Source organism: Salvelinus alpinus, chromosome 9 (assembly GCF_045679555.1).
Source record: "Salvelinus alpinus chromosome 9, SLU_Salpinus.1, whole genome shotgun sequence".
NCBI lineage: Eukaryota > Metazoa > Chordata > Actinopteri > Salmoniformes > Salmonidae > Salvelinus > Salvelinus alpinus.
The window spans coordinates 20,987,367-21,005,716 of NC_092094.1; the positions used below are offsets into that span (position 1 = coordinate 20,987,367).

General features: G+C 43.2%; 1 protein-coding gene across 13 annotated transcripts in view; it reads right to left on the bottom strand.

Moving 5' to 3' along the window:
- LOC139583966 (protein-methionine sulfoxide oxidase mical3a-like) overlaps nt 1-18,350 on the bottom strand; it is a 155,487-nt gene that overhangs the window by 53,045 nt on the left and 84,092 nt on the right. For 8 of the 13 annotated variants that reach the window (XR_011676653.1, XR_011676652.1, XM_071415431.1 and 5 more), the window contains exons 14-29: nt 13,489-13,691; nt 13,139-13,257; nt 12,915-12,986; nt 12,607-12,789; nt 9,571-9,687; nt 9,155-9,238; nt 7,645-7,749; nt 7,097-7,162; nt 6,421-6,531; nt 6,085-6,183; nt 5,158-5,268; nt 4,748-4,846; nt 3,251-3,364; nt 2,281-2,467; nt 1,156-1,250; nt 958-1,051 (exon numbers count right to left, since the gene is read on the bottom strand). Coding sequence is in view for 11 of the 13 variants with exons in the window: in XM_071415431.1 (XP_071271532.1) it covers nt 958-1,051; nt 1,156-1,250; nt 2,281-2,467; nt 3,251-3,364; nt 4,748-4,846; nt 5,158-5,268; nt 6,085-6,183; nt 6,421-6,531; nt 7,097-7,162; nt 7,645-7,749; nt 9,155-9,238; nt 9,571-9,687; nt 12,607-12,789; nt 12,915-12,986; nt 13,139-13,257; nt 13,489-13,691 (1,859 nt within the window). In the remaining 2 variants the exon portion in view is untranslated. Of the gene's footprint in view, nt 1-957; nt 1,052-1,155; nt 1,251-2,280; nt 2,468-3,250; nt 3,365-4,747; nt 4,847-5,157; nt 5,269-6,084; nt 6,184-6,420; nt 6,532-7,096; nt 7,163-7,644; nt 7,750-9,154; nt 9,239-9,570; nt 9,688-12,606; nt 12,790-12,914; nt 12,987-13,138; nt 13,258-13,488; nt 13,692-16,720; nt 17,936-18,350 lie in introns of those variants that run through there. The other 5 variants (XM_071415442.1, XM_071415441.1, XM_071415438.1 and 2 more) reach the window with 3 other exon arrangements.

Below are 18,350 nucleotides of genomic sequence, written 5' to 3' on the forward strand. Positions count from 1 at the left end.
TCAGCTTCAGGCTACTCTGATAGGAGGGTGAAAAGGTAAAGCTTACAAAGAACCAATCACAAGCAGTGATACAGGCACGCTCTAGCGAGCAGGTCAAATAGGACAAGGTAAAACTAAGAAAGTCAGAGACCACTACAGGTTACAATCACAATAGAGTTGGGCCTTCGATTAAAGCACAGGCAGGCAAAAGAGCATACTCAACGCATTTGTTGAGTAATAACATATTTAATATTATAATTAAATTAATGTAAATATTACATTTAATGTACAACTATTAATCAATTCAACAGGTTACTGTTAAATTACTTAACTCATTAAATGACTAATAACAAAGTGAGAAAGGGTAAGTAACTACAGTATAATGAAGTCTTAAAAACCCACAGAAGCGAACAGCGGAGGCTCATCATTTTGCCTGACTGTTATTTTAATTTCCCAGCTGAAAGAGATCGAAGAAGATGCACCATTCGTTTAAAATGTAGCTGCCAGCGGGGGCTACTTTATTGACCAAAAGGGGAGGGAATGCTGCATCTTCAAGAAAAAAACAACACACCACAAGCACAGAATCACATCAATAGGACAGCAAGCTATACGAAAGAGGAATAGAGGACGCCAGCTAACATTCACTCAGAGTCATTAGTTTGTGAAGTAAAGCCACAGAGGTCATATAAGGGGAGGGGGATACATTATGTTCTATGGGTACTGTAGTACATCATGCTACAGGTCATGCTAGGAGATTGAGCAAGGCGTTGAGGGTGAAACAGCAGAAGAGGTAGATACAGTAGGTATACAGAAGCGGCGAGTTGAGGGAGTTTAGCTCCACCTGGTGATAGGTCCAGGACAGTGTGCGGCGGAGGGTGCGCAGGGGCCCCTCCCTCACCCATCGAGCCTGGGCCAGCAGGGCCAGGCGGGGCAGTGGCACCACAGCTAGAGGTGAGGAAAGTGGGCTAGTGGGGGTACCTGAGGTCTGGCGCTCAGCGGGAGACAGGGATGCCATCTCCCCCCTCCCGGGGGAGTCCACGGTGACCACGGCGGGCAAGGACGCCTGGTTGTCCTGGAGACAGGAGGAGGTGGTCAATACACATCCTACACTTCCTGATTGTCCGACATGACAGATCCAGTGTGTGTGTGTGGGGGGAGGGGATGGGTCAGTAGTACCTTTGCATTGAGCAGAGCACGGAGCGGTGCTGGCCTCTTCCTCTGAGCCTGACCAGACAAGCGGTAACAGTAGTGCGGCTTGCAGTAAAACTTCCCTGCGGGAGGAGACAAAAACAGAGAAATATCAAATCAGCGCAAAACAAAACAACTTTCCAGATCAGCCTGCATTCCCTTCATCTGGCTGTTGCATATTCTTTAGTACGGTGAAAGCCTCTGTGTGTATTAGACTACGCTGTTCATAGATAGACACTATTATTGTCCTCCCTCCCTCCCTCGGTTCCCAGTTGGCATTCTGGAGTCTGCTCTACCAGTGGGATGACTGGGATCACAAACTAAACAAGGAGAAACAGCCACTCCATCATTGCTAACAATCTCCTACTTGTTAAATGAGCACAACAGAGATCTTATGACACCCATAGAGAAAAGGGAATGACATCACAAGACTGTAGCAGGCTCTATGAGGACAACGCAGGACAATCTGATAACTCCTACTGTAACCACAAGGACAAGGCTTGGTATAATTGATCATGCTAACAGTACATGTATGTCTGCCTACGAGTAGGCCAACATGTCAGTCAGCACTTTCTACAGTATCATAAAATTGTCAAATTATCCCTGCTGGTCATCTATAAATGTTTGAACATCTTGAAGAACAATCTGGCCTTAATGGCCATGTACTGTTATAATCTCCACCCGGCACAGCCATCAGAGGACTGGCAACCCTTCAGAGCCTGGTTCCTCTCTAGGGTTCTTCCTAGGTTCCTGCCTTTCTAGGGAGTTTTTCCTAGCCACAGTGCTTCTACATCTGAATAGATTGCTGTTTGGGGTTTTAGGCTGGGTTTCTGTACAGCACTTTGTATCATCTGCTGGTGTAAAAAGGGATTTCTGTGATAGATCTGATTGTATGTCAGTAATGTCTGTGCCCTGTTTGAATTTTGTCAAGACAAAACAAAGTGACTGTCATTCAGTGGGGTGTTTTTGTTCACATATCAACAGCGTATGAAAGCTAGATCTGTTCACATGTAACAAACAGATCTGGGACCAGCTTACACTTGTATTGACTGAAAAGCACACTACATGATGATCATTGCGAGTGGTCTAAAGACGCATCTTGGGAGCACGTACCATCCTCCACATCGAAGGCGTAGGATGACAATCTAAGCGTCGTTCCGCAGTAGTCACACTTGAAGCAGCTACGGTGGAAGAACTTGCCCTCGGCACTCAGCCGCTCCATCACGTACACACGCTTCCGGCAGAAGAAGCACACGTCACTGCCCCCGATGTTCTGGGGAAACTCCTTCCTCAGGGAACCCTGTAGAGGAAGAGGTGGAGAGGAGATTAGATCGGGGGCAGGGGAGAGGTGGAGAGGAGATTAGATCGGGGGCAGGGGAGAGGTGGAGAGGAGATTAGATCGGGGGCAGGGGAGAGGTGGAGAGGAGATTAGATCGGGGGCAGGGGAGAGGTGGAGAGGAGATTAGATCGGGGGCAGGGGAGAGGTGGAGAGGAGATTAGATCGGGGGCAGGGGAGAGGAGATTAGATCGGGGGCAGGGGAGAGGAGATTAGATCGGGGGCAGGGGAGAGGTGGAGAGGAGATTAGATCGGGGGCAGGGGAGAGGAGATTAGATCGGGGGCAGGGGAGAGGAGATTAGATCGGGGGCAGGGGAGAGGTGGAGAGCGATGGAGAGAGAAGGTAGGTATTTCCATGAAGCCCCAGCTTCACAACTTAGTGGGGAAATCGAACTGATAGAGAATAATGGGATCAACTGTTCCATTGATATCAAACCATTCACAACCTAGTAGGTCATAACATGGGCTACTAAAACAAAAGAAGTTTGCATTTTCAGAAACACCTGAGATTATAGCACATTTTGGATACCACAACAAACACAAGGTCAACATGTTCCACACACACAGAACACTGGTCACAGAGTTAGTTTCTAAGACACACACAATTACAAATCGTTCTCTAGAACTAGCAGGAAGTCCTAGTTACACTCATTATCCCCAAACACCACAGCTGCATTCGCAAGCTGGAGTCACTTCACTCTTGGGTCTACAACATGCCTAGCGCCCTACGACCCCATTGGCTCTTACCAATTCCAATTCCCTCTCGTCAAGTAAGGGCTTGGGTTCCTCCTGAGGTTGAAGCTGATTGGCTATCTGATCAGCCAATAAGCTTACTCCCCCTGTGTACATCTTTAAATATCTCTATCGACGGCAGAGAGAGAAAGAAAGGACAGTAGGATGAGAGAAAGAGACATGGAGGAAAAATTAAGAATGCAAAGGAATGTGAGAGAACAGAACGACATAGTAGTATGAGGAAGAGCGGTAAACTATGACAGGAGGTCTGGTAGTACACTATGTAAGGCACTAAAGAGCACTGGAAAATAACTGATATCATGAGAGGGAAATGAAGCCATGTTAGGTTGATCAAGCGTGTAGATGTGTCGGCTCACCAATCCAATGAACTGCTTTGAATTAGTGTTTTCAAATATGTGCAAACCAACTGCATAGAACTCTTGAACCCTCATTTACACTAATAGCCATGAGCCACACCACCACATGCAGTGTCTGACAGAAAGGGTGCTTGGAGTTTAACCATTACAACACCAGTGATGTCTACACACCATTACTTTAATGAGGAGCAACAGCTGTTGACTAGCCCTGTGATGCTGAGCAATAAACTGTGGCTATATGCACACACACACACACACACACACACACACACACACACACACACACACACACACACACACACACACACACACACACACACACACACACACACACACACACACACACACACACACACACACACACACACACACACACACACAGTGTTAATTCTCACGGCGCAACCCTTTGGCTAATAAAACAAGAAACATAATTGGTCAACATGGACACAGGATGTTAGGATCAACTATGTACATTACAAAGATCAGTGATTAATTGTAATATCTCAAACACACTAACTGTAACCCTAAAATGGCCGGGATTAGATCTACAAAAATCTCTAAATAAAATGTATCCTGCAGAGAGACACAATTTAGGTCAGAGTTAGCATAGTGTAAGCCATATAAAAATATGACATTTAAATATTTCAAAGTATGGATGAGATTTACTGTATACCATGCTGTATTATAATATATCATCTCTGTCAACATGAAGATCAAATTAGGCTGTCCTGAGGGAGAAACACCTGACAGGTGTCCTTAAGCACAGTGACCACAACACTGCAATGATGCAGGCCACACCTAAGGGACTGCTAATATCAATCTATTGGAACATACATTATTCATATAGCTATGACTACAGTACATTCTCTTCCACTTTTCACTGTGTCATCACATTTTTCAACACAGCTAGCTGAGCAATATCTTGGACTAAAACGGCACATGTGTTTACACCCATAGAGATGAACCATTCCTGTATGCATTGTCCACATGCTTGTTAGGACACACATCGGAAATCAGTTCAATCACATAACAGAGGCCAGGCAGTGAGTTATTTGGCCCATCTCCCAGAGGCACTGAGTAAGGTAGTGTGTTAGAGTCAGCCCCACTGCAGATCTCCTCAGGAGGGAGAGGGTACCTGTCGGAGAGTTTCAGGGGAGGAGAGGGGGCTCTCTGGGCTCTGGCTGCGTGACAGGTGCCACTGTTCTATAAAGAAACGTGAGCGCTTTTTCTTAGGCTCCAGGGGAAAGGAAAAAAAGAGAGGACAATTAAGGCAGGAGGACTTGGCATGAGAACAAAGAGAATAGGCAAAGATGCAAGACAAGCTGATATGGAAATCCCTTGGCTGGGTCATATTCTAATTCTACATAACACAAATGACAGATACTGAGTAAACAATAGGATTAATGGCAGTGTTTTATTTATTGTTTTATTACTCGATCTGACATTAATGACATCTTTTAAAGTAACTAAGGAGATCAGGTCTGTTCTTTTGGTAAAGTCCTCAACTTTGAACCCAGGCCAAGGCTATTGAGAGGTGTGTATCACCTGTGGCTTTGTCTGCTTGCTTTGAAACTGTGAGGCAAGCTGCTCAGCCCTCTCCTGTATACTAAGGCTATGTAACGGCATTTGGTCATCAGAGCGCAGAAGCTCTAGCTCCTGCAGAAGAACACATTATTAGATTCCAAAGAACAGAATAGGACTGGTAAGGAAGAATTTAGCCATGCACAAAGCATCCCATGCTCCACACAAGATCCATATTATTTAACATTTATTTAACCAGGAAAGACCATTGAGGTTAGAAACCTCTTTTGCGAGAGCAACCTGATTGATTGTGATAGAGGTTTTAGCCTTGTGTTCTAGGCTATTTGTGCTTGCTTTAGTGGTTTAAGTGATTTTTATGTGACAGGTTCATCTGACCTATGCATACTAACAAGGGTGCCCTGACTGCTGCGCCTTGACATAACTGATCCACTATTAGCAGATGTCACTCCTCATTTATGGTGTACTTGTAAATGCTGCATTGTTGCAAAGCCAATTTCTATTTGCCATGTAGTAGAAACACAGTAGAAAAACAAGTGCAAATTCAGCGTAGGTCAGCTATTGGAGGTTACTGGTTAACAGGGTGGTTACTGGTAGCCTAGCAGTTAAGAGCATTGGGCCAGTAACCAAAAGGTTTCTGGTTCGAATCCTTGAGATGACAAGGTTAAAACTTTGGTTGATGTCCCCTTGAACAAGACACAACCCTAATTGCTCCTGTAAGTTTCTCTGGATAAGAGTGTCTGCTAAATGACTCAAATGTAAAATGTAGCAGTCTGAGGAGAAATGTTATAATGCAGCTGTCCTTGATGGCAGTAGGTATATCTTATATCATTTAAAATCGAGTCAATCTATCAAAATCAATCTAGTGAGTTTTCCAAGGAGCAGAGATGAGGTAATGTGTTAGTGTAGTTCTCCCCAGAGAAAAGGGTCTACCTGTCTGAGCGTTTCAGGGGAGGAGAGGGGGCTCTCTGGGCTCTGGCTGCGAGACAGGTGCCACTGTTCTATAAAGAAACGGGAGGGCTTTTTCTTAGGCTCCAGGGGAAGGAGAGGACAGATAAATAATGTAGGACAGTTCAGAAAAGGCAACCGGACTGAGAATGATGGCAATGAGGAATTCGCTTTTAGCTATAGTACAGTAGTAAACCAACACCAAAGACACTCAAACTATTTAAAAAAAAGAATAAATCCACAAGGCCTATCACTTACAGATAATGATTTGACTGATTATATAGGGCTCTGTTTTTTCACACAACATGCCATGGTGTTCACCTTTGGTTTCTCAGGTTTACCCTTAAACTTAGCGACTAATCTGGCAGACCTCTCCTGAATGCTAGGGATGTGAATAGGCTCTGGCTCGTCAAGCTGCACGGGTTTCCATTTCTGCAGATTAAACGAAGGTAAGCATTGTGTGTGTTTACAGTCTGTTTGTCCCAAAACATGATAATACTGGTTTGATGCAGTTAGCTGGTATGGTTGGCTTGAGAATTTAAGACAGGCTATGAAATAACAGACCTCTATTGACAACCCACTCTTTCAGGGGGAGTTGGGATATTTCAAGTATTTCCAATTCACACATGCATATTAATACACACTTGTACATGTGTCAAATAGGACAAATATAAGCACCCACCAAATTATTATTTACAAATTGCACACATATCATATAATACTGTATATGAGTCAGCATGCAAGCACTGCTATGGAGATAGAGATCAAACAATAGTGCCCAAACTAAACATATGAAACTAGCCTTGAAATACTGTATACTTACATACTGTAAGTCATCGTCTGCTTACATTTTGTTGATTGTTCCAATCATATTCTGACCACAACAATCCCTTCCATCCCACACAAGCCGTAGAGACACCCAGTCACACACACTCTGCCTGTGTTGTTAGTTCCCTGAGTGCTAGCACTGATCACAGGCCCATTCAACCATGGTTACCCTGTGTGTCAGAAGGGTCTGGTCCTGGGTGGTGTCTCCCTCCTCCATAACTCCTCCATCACAATGCTGAAGGACACACAGACACTTCAAAACTGACAGCTCGGACCATGTTTCTCCGCTCATAAACAAACCACAGCATGCCATATACAGCATCAGATCTTTCACTGCAGAAAGTATGGCAACAAGGCCCCCACCTACACGCTGGTCAGCCACAACACAAGAAACCCACTGACGAGAAGAACGGAAACTAAGACTAGATACAGTTTATTTTAGTTACGTTGGAAGTCCTCAAATCAAATGTTATTGTCACATACACATGGTTAGCAGATGTTATTTCAAGTGTAGCAAAATGCTAACGTCTAAAACGTTAATATAGGGAGAGGAAGAAGAGTCACTACATTTAGTTTTCTACTTTGAAGGCACAACTGGATAACTTGTTCGTAAGGTAAGACAAGAGTCAAGACCTGAGAGGATAGAGGTTAGATAAAGGATCAACAAGGCAGAGGACAGGGGAGTGTGTCTGGTCTGGTATGGACTAGACTGGTCACCTGTGAGTGAAGATAGAGTGAGAAGGTGGTGGAAGAGGAGGAGAGCAGAATGGTTTTCTTAGGGCAGCTCCGTGAGCCACAGGTTGACTCTGTACTGATTCTTGGCTTGAGAGTGGAGAGGAGGACAGGCCGTCACTTGCTGGTGTCACTGACGTGCACAATTCCTCTGTTCATCACGTGCACACACAGACACACACCTCTGCACCCTTCAGGTATCATATTGCCTCATCCAAATTCACTTTTGAATTCAGTGAGTCAACAAACATTCACATATTAATATCAATTTAACTAATGATTCACATCCAATAGGCTAAAACAATAATCTGCTACAGTATCACCCTCACACTCATTCTTGTAGCTACCGCTGGCATTCTACCACACTACACACTCAAGCCAACACTGTTTCATCACACACAGGCACACACACTACCCACTGGACGCATGTGAAAATTAAGGCAAATAAACCAAATTTCTTCACATTTACCAACTAATTTACAGTTAAGCAAGCATGAGAGATATGTTTTTTTGTGGTTTTTTTACGGCCACAAAAACCTTTTGGGACGCTCTTGTGAGTGAATGAGAAAAAAGCTAGAGGAATAGCATGATGATAAAAGTATGAAATACTGTGTTGAGCGAGAGTATACTTATGTTTAGGATAGCAAAATGTTTGGAACTTTCAATAAATTCACTAGTTTTCCAGAAATCCTGGTTGGAGGAATCGTGATTTCCTGCTTATTACCTCTTGATTCCGGGAAATCATCCAACTGGGATTTTAAAAAAAACAGGGAATTTATTGAAAGTTCCAAACATTTTGCAACCCTACTTATATGAGTCTGAAGAGCTACTAAAACATGTACACTAATCAGTGAAAATGAGTGTGTGAGATGGAAAAGTGGTATTGGAGAGCCTGTTCCTGGAGAGCTACCTACCCTGCTGAAGGTTTTCACTCAAACCCGTTATAACTAACCGAATTCATCTTATCAACCAGCTAATTATTCGAATGTGGTGCGGTAGATTAGGGTTGGACTGAAAACCTACGGGAGGGTAGCTCTCCAGGAACAGGGCTAGAGATCCCTGGTCTTGATGTTAATGGCTTAACGGTCTGTTAGCTAATTATTTCCACCAAAAATATTTTTCACGACAGACTATTTCCAACCAATTAGCTCAACTGCAGATTAGCTTTCATGGGTCAATCAAGCACAGCTCTGAACTGGCCATTTCACTTAGGGGCTCAAACTGTTAGACTTAGCATATTTAATTTAAAAAGAACTAAACAAAAAAACGACAAAGCAGCTTTGATGATTAGTGCACAAGCGAACTAAGCTAAAACTTTGATGATTAGCACAATGAAGCTAACTGAGCTAAGCTGAAGCGATAGCCTTTGTCTATCAAATCAGGGGATGTTACCTAGCTAGTAACTAGCTATGATAGCATGGTTAACTGGTTAGCTGGAGATGGGAGACCGACTAGTAGGCAGGGACTACTACAGCATCAGACCAGCTAGCCATACCTGCTCCCCTCTGTTGGGTAGGGTCTGACACTTGAACTTCTCCTTATAGGCAACGATGAGCTGCTCCTGCTGTTGGGTTTGTTTCTGAGACAACATGGCAGGGGTGGGAGAGGGAGAGGGATAGGGATACGCCACATGAGACAAGAGAGAACATGACATCACGTCACTCACTGTCTGGGACGAACAGCACCCACACACAGCTGCTTATTCTGACACCACACACACGGAACTACTGGTTTCATGACTCCACAGAAAATAAAGCATGCTATGTCTAGGATCGATAACAGTTAACAATCTGAACAGAAAGCAGCTTTCCCCATGTATACTACTGTAAAACACAGCAGAGACGGTTGGTTAGGGACATCCAGGGGTTAGACAAGTGTCTAGGGGAGGGAGGGGAAGTGTCCACTCTTTACCTGTCTCCATGCAGGGACCAGAGCTAGGCAGACAGACTCCCTGGGGGGGTCCAGGGGGGCAGGAGGTGGGGGAGGGGGCTGCGCCACAAGGAGATCCAGATTGGGCAGAGAATTCCCCTTTGACCAGTTGAAGATCAGTGACAGTTAAAGTGGCCAATAAAAGACCAGGACACAGTGAGCGCAACCAACCATGAGTCAAGGTCATGATTGGAGGAGAGGAGAGGAAGAAGAGAAAAATAGAGAGGGAAGTGAATCATCAGAAGACAGAGTTATGCTGATTGGAAAACAAACTGGGAGCAAAAAACAAAAGTAAATTGTGTGTGTCATAAGAATAGCATGCTGTGTAATGTAATATGACTAGAAATGTAGGATGTTCATTTGACCACTCTTTTGTCGGAGAATTTTCAAGCAAAGCAGGAAGTGCAAACTTGTAGTGTATTTAAGTTTTAAAAAGGCTTCTAAAGTTTGTAATTTGACTTGATATGCCATAATGAAAAATGTTATCAACCCCTGCAAACATGTCCATAAATTATAATTCACATAATTTACATTTCCTGTTGCTCCAGGATTATTTTCCTGCTGTAACAAACTGGCTCAAATTAAGATCCTACATCTGGACAATATGGACAAAAGCATTACATGGGCTTGCTCCTACCTATCTTTCCGATTTGGTCCTGCCGTACATACCTACACGTACGCTTCGGTCACAAGACGCGGGCCTCCTAATTGTCCCTAGAATTTCTAAGCAAACAGCTGGAGGCAGGGCTTTCTCCTATAGATCTCAATTTTTATGGAATGGTCTGCCTACCCATGTGAGAGAGACAGACTCGGTCTCAACCTTTAAGTCTTTACTGAAGACTCATCTCTTCAGTAGGTCATATGATTGAGTGTAGTCTGGCCCAGGAGTGTGAAGGTGAACGGAAAGGCTCTGGAGCAACGAACCGCCCTTGCTGTCTCTGCCTGGGCGGTTCCCCTCTCTCCACTGGGATTCTCTGCCTCTAACCCTATTACAGGGGCTGAGTTACTGGCTTACTGGTGCTCTTTCATGCCGTCCCTAGGAGGGGTGCGTCACTTGAGTGGGTTGAGTCACTGACGTGATCTTCCTGTCTGGGTTGGCGCCCCCCCTTGGGTTGTGCCGTAGCGGAGATCTTTGTGGGCTATACTCGGCCTTGTCTCAGGATGGTAAGTTGGTGGTTGAAGCTATATCTCTAGTGGTGTGGGGGCTGTGCTTTGGCAAAGTGGGTGGGGTTATATCCTTCCTGTTTGGCCCTGTCCGGGGGTATCATCGGATGGGGCCCCAGTGTCTCTTGACTCCTCCTGTCTCAGCCTCCAGTATTTATGCTGCAGTAGTTTATGTGTCGGGGGGCTAGGGTCAGTGTGTTATATCTGGAGTACTTCTCCTGTCTTATCCGGTGTCCTGTGTGAATTTAAGTATGCTCTCTCTAATTCTCTCTTTCTTTCTCTCTATCGGAGAGAGAGAGAAAGAGGGAGTTTTTCCTAGCCACCGTGCTTCTACACGTGCATTGCTTGCTGTTTGGGGTTTTAGGCTGGGTTTCTGTACAGCACTTTGAGATATCAGCTGATGTAAGAAGGGCTATATAAATAAATTTGATTTGAGAATATGACATGCATTATTATTGTACAAACTGGAACTATCTTAGGTTTGTAATTTACTATAGACTTAAGAAAAATAATATGGACACTGTGGCAAAGACATCATCAGCATTTCATGCAAAGAGCTGAAGGGTCAAAGAAGGGTTGAAAAGGTGAAGCCCCGTTGTTTGAAACACGCACACAGACACACTCAGCAGCAGCAGAATCAAATTGAATATTACCACCAGTGGGACTCAACATAAGTAGGGCTTAGCGCCTATAAACCAACTTGTACTGTACAGCCTCTTTCATGGGTCATTTGTAGCTGGTTATTATACCATTAGAAAAGATGACATTGATTTACCAATCATATTTCAGATTGTACAAATCTGTGACCAAGAGAGAAACGCTTCTAGTATTGTGCTCAAAGCTCTTGACTTGAGGCAGGCTACTTCTAACGTGTCATCAATTCAATTTACATCAAACAAGTCTTTTGTGTATCAAAGATTGTATCAGATTTCACAATAGCAAAACACACATCCCGAGCAGGAATTTTAGATTTGGCACCACTTGGGAATGCTGCCTGTGAGTTGTCTTTCTATGGTCAACAATAGTAGCTTGTGTTCAACTAGCCCACAGAGTCTAGCCCCCCCCCACACTGCTCCAGGCCTGCAGTATTGCCTCTCAGGGTGACTGTCCCAGGTTCAGGTCTTGGGTTGGGTCTGTAAACCCATTTCTCCCCATAGTCCCGGAGGAGCCAGACAGTCACCACTATCCTCCTACCTACTCCAAGCTGCCAGGCCCGGGCCACATCAATACACGCATTCTGGGCCCGTATTCACAGAGCGTCTCAGCGAATAAGTGCTGATGTAAGATCAGGTCCTCTGTAGCTCAGTTGGTAGAGCATGGCTCTTACAATGCCAGGATAGTGGGTTTGAATCCTAGGACCACCTATACTCAAAGAATCTATCCACACATGACTAAGTTGCTTTTGCTAAATGGAGTTTTAATTATGCATTTTATTTAATCATTCATTATGATCTAAAAAGGAAAACTGATCCTAGAACAGCACTCCTACTCTGAAGCTTTATGAATACAGGCCCTGGAGTTCAACACATTAATACAGTAGTACAGTGTTGCTACACACTCAGCATCACGAGACTTGGAGTCATGTTAGACGCCATGAGATGAAATAGATCTACATCTAACTTCTGCATATTTACTCTGTCTAGACATATTTACTCTGTCTAGACAAACAAAACACTGTCTAGACAAAGAAAGCTGTCTTCATGTCATTATCATCCAGGAAAGCTAAATCTCAAGCAACAGTTCTCATGTTTAAAACAGTTTACTCCGTCTCTAGTCTCTTCCCCCATCCGGGTAAGCAAGACTACTCCTTCTCCCATCGTTAACACCACCCAGACATAATAAGTCTCTCCATACCTGTCGTTTGAGGCCCTTGGACTCTGCAGGAGCATTCTCCTCAAACTTGGCGAGGAGCTGGGTGGCCATGGACTTGACTTTGTTATGGTTCCCTACAGCTGCTGTCTCTTCCTTCATCTTCCTCTCCGTTAGAGCAGTACTGTTGGACGGCCTGTCATCATGGTTTTCCCTCAAAACCTCCTCCTGTTACAAACACATGGACAGTACAAAACCAGAGAATGAGTTTAACCTGAGAGACGTTTCTATCCGTCTGCAAAGCAGAGTTCAACGCCTGAATTATATTTTTAACCCTTGAAAGTTTTACGCACTTCTTCAGAATGGCCAGCCTGGCTAGTCTTCCTCCTCTTCCCCAAACCATCCACATCCTTCTCCTTCTTGTCCTGTTGATCACATAATCACATGTTGTCACTGGTTATTTCAGGCAGACAGCTATTGACTCCTACAGTAGCATTATAAGATGACGATATACACAGCAGTAACACAGTGCTAAAGGGAATGGGACTGCTGAGCTGACAATGATGCATTGGAGGACCTTGGGGTTGCGTTTGCGGGATATGGCGATGCTCTGGCCCAGCTTGCTAAGGAAGGAGATGGGAGACTTAGTGCTGTTGATCAACGCAGCCTTCTCCTCAGGGCTCATGTTTTGGTTATCTGGAAATATGAAATATACAAAATGTAAGGCGTTACACTAGGGTCATGAAAATTACAAGCATTTCTCATTGGATGAGTTCAGGTAGTCCCTCTCTGTTTCTGGTCTGTTTGGTGCATTATATATATTACTGATCACTCAGTGTGTATAACATTTCAACCAATCTTCAACACTCCCCCACCCCCAAATAAAAACGATATTCATGAAACTAACCAAAGGTGTGCATTACTCACCTCCGGCCCCAGGGGGAACTGTGTCCTTGAACATCTCGTAGAACTGGCTGAGGTACATGACCATGGAGAGCTTGTCGGGCTCTGACACCTGGGACATCTCCTTGCCCGTCATGCAGGGCGAGATTCCAAACTCCCGCTCGGCCACGTCGAATCCCAACTGGTTGTTTTTCTGTTGGTCCCGTTCGTCCAAGGAGTCAAAGTCACTGTGGGGCAGAGAGAGACAGAACGTCTGGGAGTCAGAATGGGAGTCAAAGTCGCCGTGGGCAGAGAGAGACAGAATGTCTGGGAGTCAAAACAACCAGTAACACTGTAAATGTTAACATCACTTGGCTTTCCAAATAAACATGACAAGCACACTAAGCAGGTTCTAATGCGGTGGATGCAGAGGTTGACATTAGCACGCCACCCCTTTCCTTGTACGGTTAGTGTTGCAGCATCAGCACCATGATTTACCAGTGCGGGAAGTCAGTGACATACCTGGAAATAGAAAATATAGAAAATGTAAGGCATTACACCAGGGTCGTATCCATTAAAGTTTTGCAATGGAAAATAGGGATACCTTGAGGGATACCTTCTTGAGCACAAATTTATTTATGAACTCCAATCTGGCTTTAGAACAGCTCATTCCACTGATACTTGCCTTATCCACCTTTTTGACCACAGTATAAGAATATTTTGAAGATAAATACACAACGCAGAGACAGAGGACAAGAGGTCAATAGAGTACGAGAGGATAAAGAGGACGAAAAGTCAATAACGATCAACGGAAATAGTGTTTTTTCTGTAATAGGGGACTAATGAGCAATGAGTCAGAGACATGGGAGGAATGTGTCTATACAGTGAGCCTGAAATAGAAGGGGAACTATACAGGTATGGTCATGTTAGACTTGCAAAAGCTTTTGACACTGTGGACCATGATATTCTCCTGATGAAACTGAAATGTTTGGTTCTAAATGATGTAGCAGTGAATTGGTTTAGGTCTTATCAGACCAACAGAACACAAGTATGTAATTTTGGTGATGTTCTGTCAGAGGTCAAAGAAATATCCTGTGGAGTACAGCAAGGATACATTTTAGGGCCTCTCTTATTTACAGGTTAATGATATGCTAGATACACTAAAGTGCAAACTCCTGCTTTATGCTGATGACACAGCCATACTGGTATCAGGGAAGGATACAGTTTACACAGCCAGAAGAGGACTGGCCACCCCTCATAGTCTGGTTCCTCTCTAGGTTTCTTCCTAGGTTCTGGCCTTTCTAGGGAGTTTTTCCTGGTTTTAGGCTGGGTTTCTGTACAGCACTTTGAGATATCAGCTGATGTAAGAAGGGCTTTATAAATACATTTTACAGAGGAGACCCTGAGGAAGGAATTGCATTTTGTTAGAGATTGGTTGACTGACAACAAATTGTCGCTACATTTGGGAAACTGAATCAATTTTGTTTAGAACAAAACGTAGATTACTTAGGTTTGACAAGATAAAAGGTCAACTGTGCAGGCAAGGAGATTGTATCTAAAACAAGTGTAATTTATCTTTGTGTGTCCCTAGATCAATCCCTGTCTAGAGACCTGATTGCTGCTAAAGTTCTTTCTAAAATGACAAATTGATATTTTAATATAGTAACACTGGATATTTTAACATCAAAGTTAAGAAACTGCTTGTCTCAGCCTTGATTCAGTGTCATGTTGATTATGCTGCTCTGCTTGGTATAGTGGGCTATCAAAAAAGATGAAGAAGAGAATGCAGGTCATGCAAAATAATGTTAATGTTATCAGGTATATGCTAAATGTCCCCCCTAGGACCCACATAGGGGTACAGTTCCGGGAGGTGGGCTTGTTGCCTTTGGAGTCCAGAGTGGACCAACTTTAATCATATGTATGACACCTTAAATGATCGTGCCCCAGGTTATATGAAAAACAACATTGATATGGTCTTTAACCAACACAGTTACAATACCAGAGCTACAGTAGTGTTATGTCTTGTAAAATCCCAAGAGTAAACAGTACTGCGAGGAGCATGTTTGTCTATACAGGTATTTGTCTATGGAACAGCCTTCCCATGGAGATCAAGCAAATAAAAAGTAGAAATAGCTTTAAAAAGCAGGCAAAGGTTTTCATTTGGACAAAGTTGTCTAAGTAAGAGAAACCACTCCACTGCCCCTTGTGCCCCTTTCCGCTGGTCAAGTGTATTTATTTGAATGATACTGTACTGTAGGTATGATGTGCAATGAATCAATTGTTTTAATGTGAAATTAATATGGTTGATTTTTAAGGTTAGGGAGAAGTGCAGTGAATAGTGTAACTTTTTAGGATGTCAATATAAATTAATGTATAAATGGTTGTTTGTAATTTTGTCTTGTCTTCCTAATCATTATATGTTTTTTTGTTTTTTTACCACCGAAGACCACTTTGGAATCCAGCGTTTTAATTAATAATTCCAAGTGATATCCTCTGGGTCCACATTGTACATTTTGTTGTATATGTCTGTTACCCAAAATAAAATAAATTCAAATGTGAACTAATTAGAGCTGTCTGTGTACTGCACTTAATGCATATTTCCCATCCATGCAGCCTTTTCCCACACCCCTGCCCCAGTCATCTGGACAATGAAAGGCAGCAGGGCAGAAGGGTTATAATGCTAATCGCTGTGTAACCAACAGAGGGTAACAACTTAATCTCTCCCCTCGTTAGGCAATGTGTGTGTCTCCGCTGTGTGTGTCGTCTCTGCTGGGTGTGTGTGTGTGTAGTAGGGGTACCATACATAATTTTCCCTGAAGCGACAGGCAATTTGACTCTGAGCTTTTACCTAATTTAGTGAAAAGCCAAGGCCTTGACAGCATGTGCCAGGAGATAAATAACACATGCTACAAACAAAGTGGTAAAGCAGTCACAGCAGTCAGGCCATTCCAGTCAATGAAAGTTTTAACCCCTTTTTTTGCTGACAGTAAGGGCCATGTTAATGCCAGTATGTCAGGACCTGACAAAGATCTAAACCGTGTGCATATTGACTAGCCTGATGAATATTTACTGGCCTAATTACGTGATGGAGCAATCATGTGTGCAGGTCCTACTTCATTCCTATGCTTATTATAATAATAATAATAATAATAATAATAGGAACTTATATAGCGCTTTTCAAGGACCCAGAGTTGATTTACAAGTAAACCTCACCTGTAAGCATTTCTACAGGAGAAATCCAGATATATGGTACCAGTCAAAAGTTTGGACACACCTACTCATTCCAGGGTTTTTCTTTATTTTTACTATATTCTACATTATAGTGAAAACATCAAAACAATGAAATAACACATATCCAATCATGTAGTAACCAAAAAAAAGTGTTAAATCAAAATATATTTTATATTTGAGATTCTTCAAAGTAGCCACCCTTTGCTTTGATGACAGCTTTGCACACTCTTGGCATTTTCTCAACCAGCTTCATGAGGTAGTCACCTGGAATGCATTTCAATTAACAGTTGTGCATTGTTAAAAGTTAGTGTAATTTGAGCCAATCAGTTGTGTTATGAGAAGTTAGTGGTGGTATACAGAAGATAGCCCTATATGGTAAAAGACCACGTCCATATTATGGCAAGAACAGCTCAAATAAGCAAAGAGAAATGACAGTCTATCATTACTTTAAGATATGAAGGTCAGTGAATCTGGAAAATTTCAAGTACTTTGAAAGTTTCTTCATGTGCAGTCGCAAAAACCATCAAGCGCTATGATGAAACTGGCTCTTATGAGGACCGACTAAGGAAAGGAAGACCCAGAGTTACCTCTGCTGCAGAGGATAAGTTCATTAGAGTTAACTGCACCTCAGATTGCAGCCCAAATAAATGCTTCACAGAGTTCAAGTAACAGACATCTCAAAATCAACTGTTCAGAGGAAACTGCGTGAATCAGGCCATGGTCGAACTGCTGCAAAGAAACCACTACTAAAGGACACCAATAAGAAGAAGAAACTTGCTTGGGCCAAGAAACACAAGCTATTGACATTAGACCGGCGGAAAGCTGTGATATTGTGATATTTTTGGTTCCAACCGCCGTATCTTTGTGAGACACAGAATAGGTGAACGGATGATCTCCGCATATGTAGTTCCTACCGTGAAGCATGGAGGAGGAGTTGTGATGGTGTGGGGGTGCTTTACTGGTGACACTATCTGTGATTTATCTAAAATTCACGGCACACTTAACCAGCATGGCTACCACAGCATTCTGCAGTGATACACCATCCCATCTGGTTTGCGCTTAGTGGGAGTATCATTTGTTTCCAACAGGACAATGACCTAACACACCTCCAGGCTGTGTAAGGGCTATTTGTCCAAAAAGGAGAGTGATGGAGTGCTGCATCAGATGACCTGCCTCCACAATCACCCGACCTCAAACCAATTGAGATGGAGTTGGAAGGAAAAGTTGTCATCAAGGCAGAAGGGTGACTACTTTGAAGTATCTAAAATATAAAAAAAGATTTACATTTGTTTAACACCTTTTTGGTTACTACATGATTCCATATGTGTTATTTCATAGTTTACTGTTTTCACTATTATTCTACAATGTAGAAAATAGTAAAAAATTAAGAAAAACCCTTGAATGAGTAGGTGTCTAAACTTTTTACTGGTACTGTATACTGGACAAAAATATAAAGCGCAACATGCAACAATTTCAGAGATGTTACTGTACATAAAAGGCAATCAGTAAATAGAAATAAATAAAAAAGGCCCTAATCTATGGATTTCAGATGACTGGGCAGGGGTGCAGCTGGGCTTTGGAGGGCATAGGCCAACCCACTTGGCAGCCAGGCCCACCCACTGAGGAGCCAGCCCCAGCCAATCAGAATGAGTTTTTCTCCCAAAATGGGCTTTATT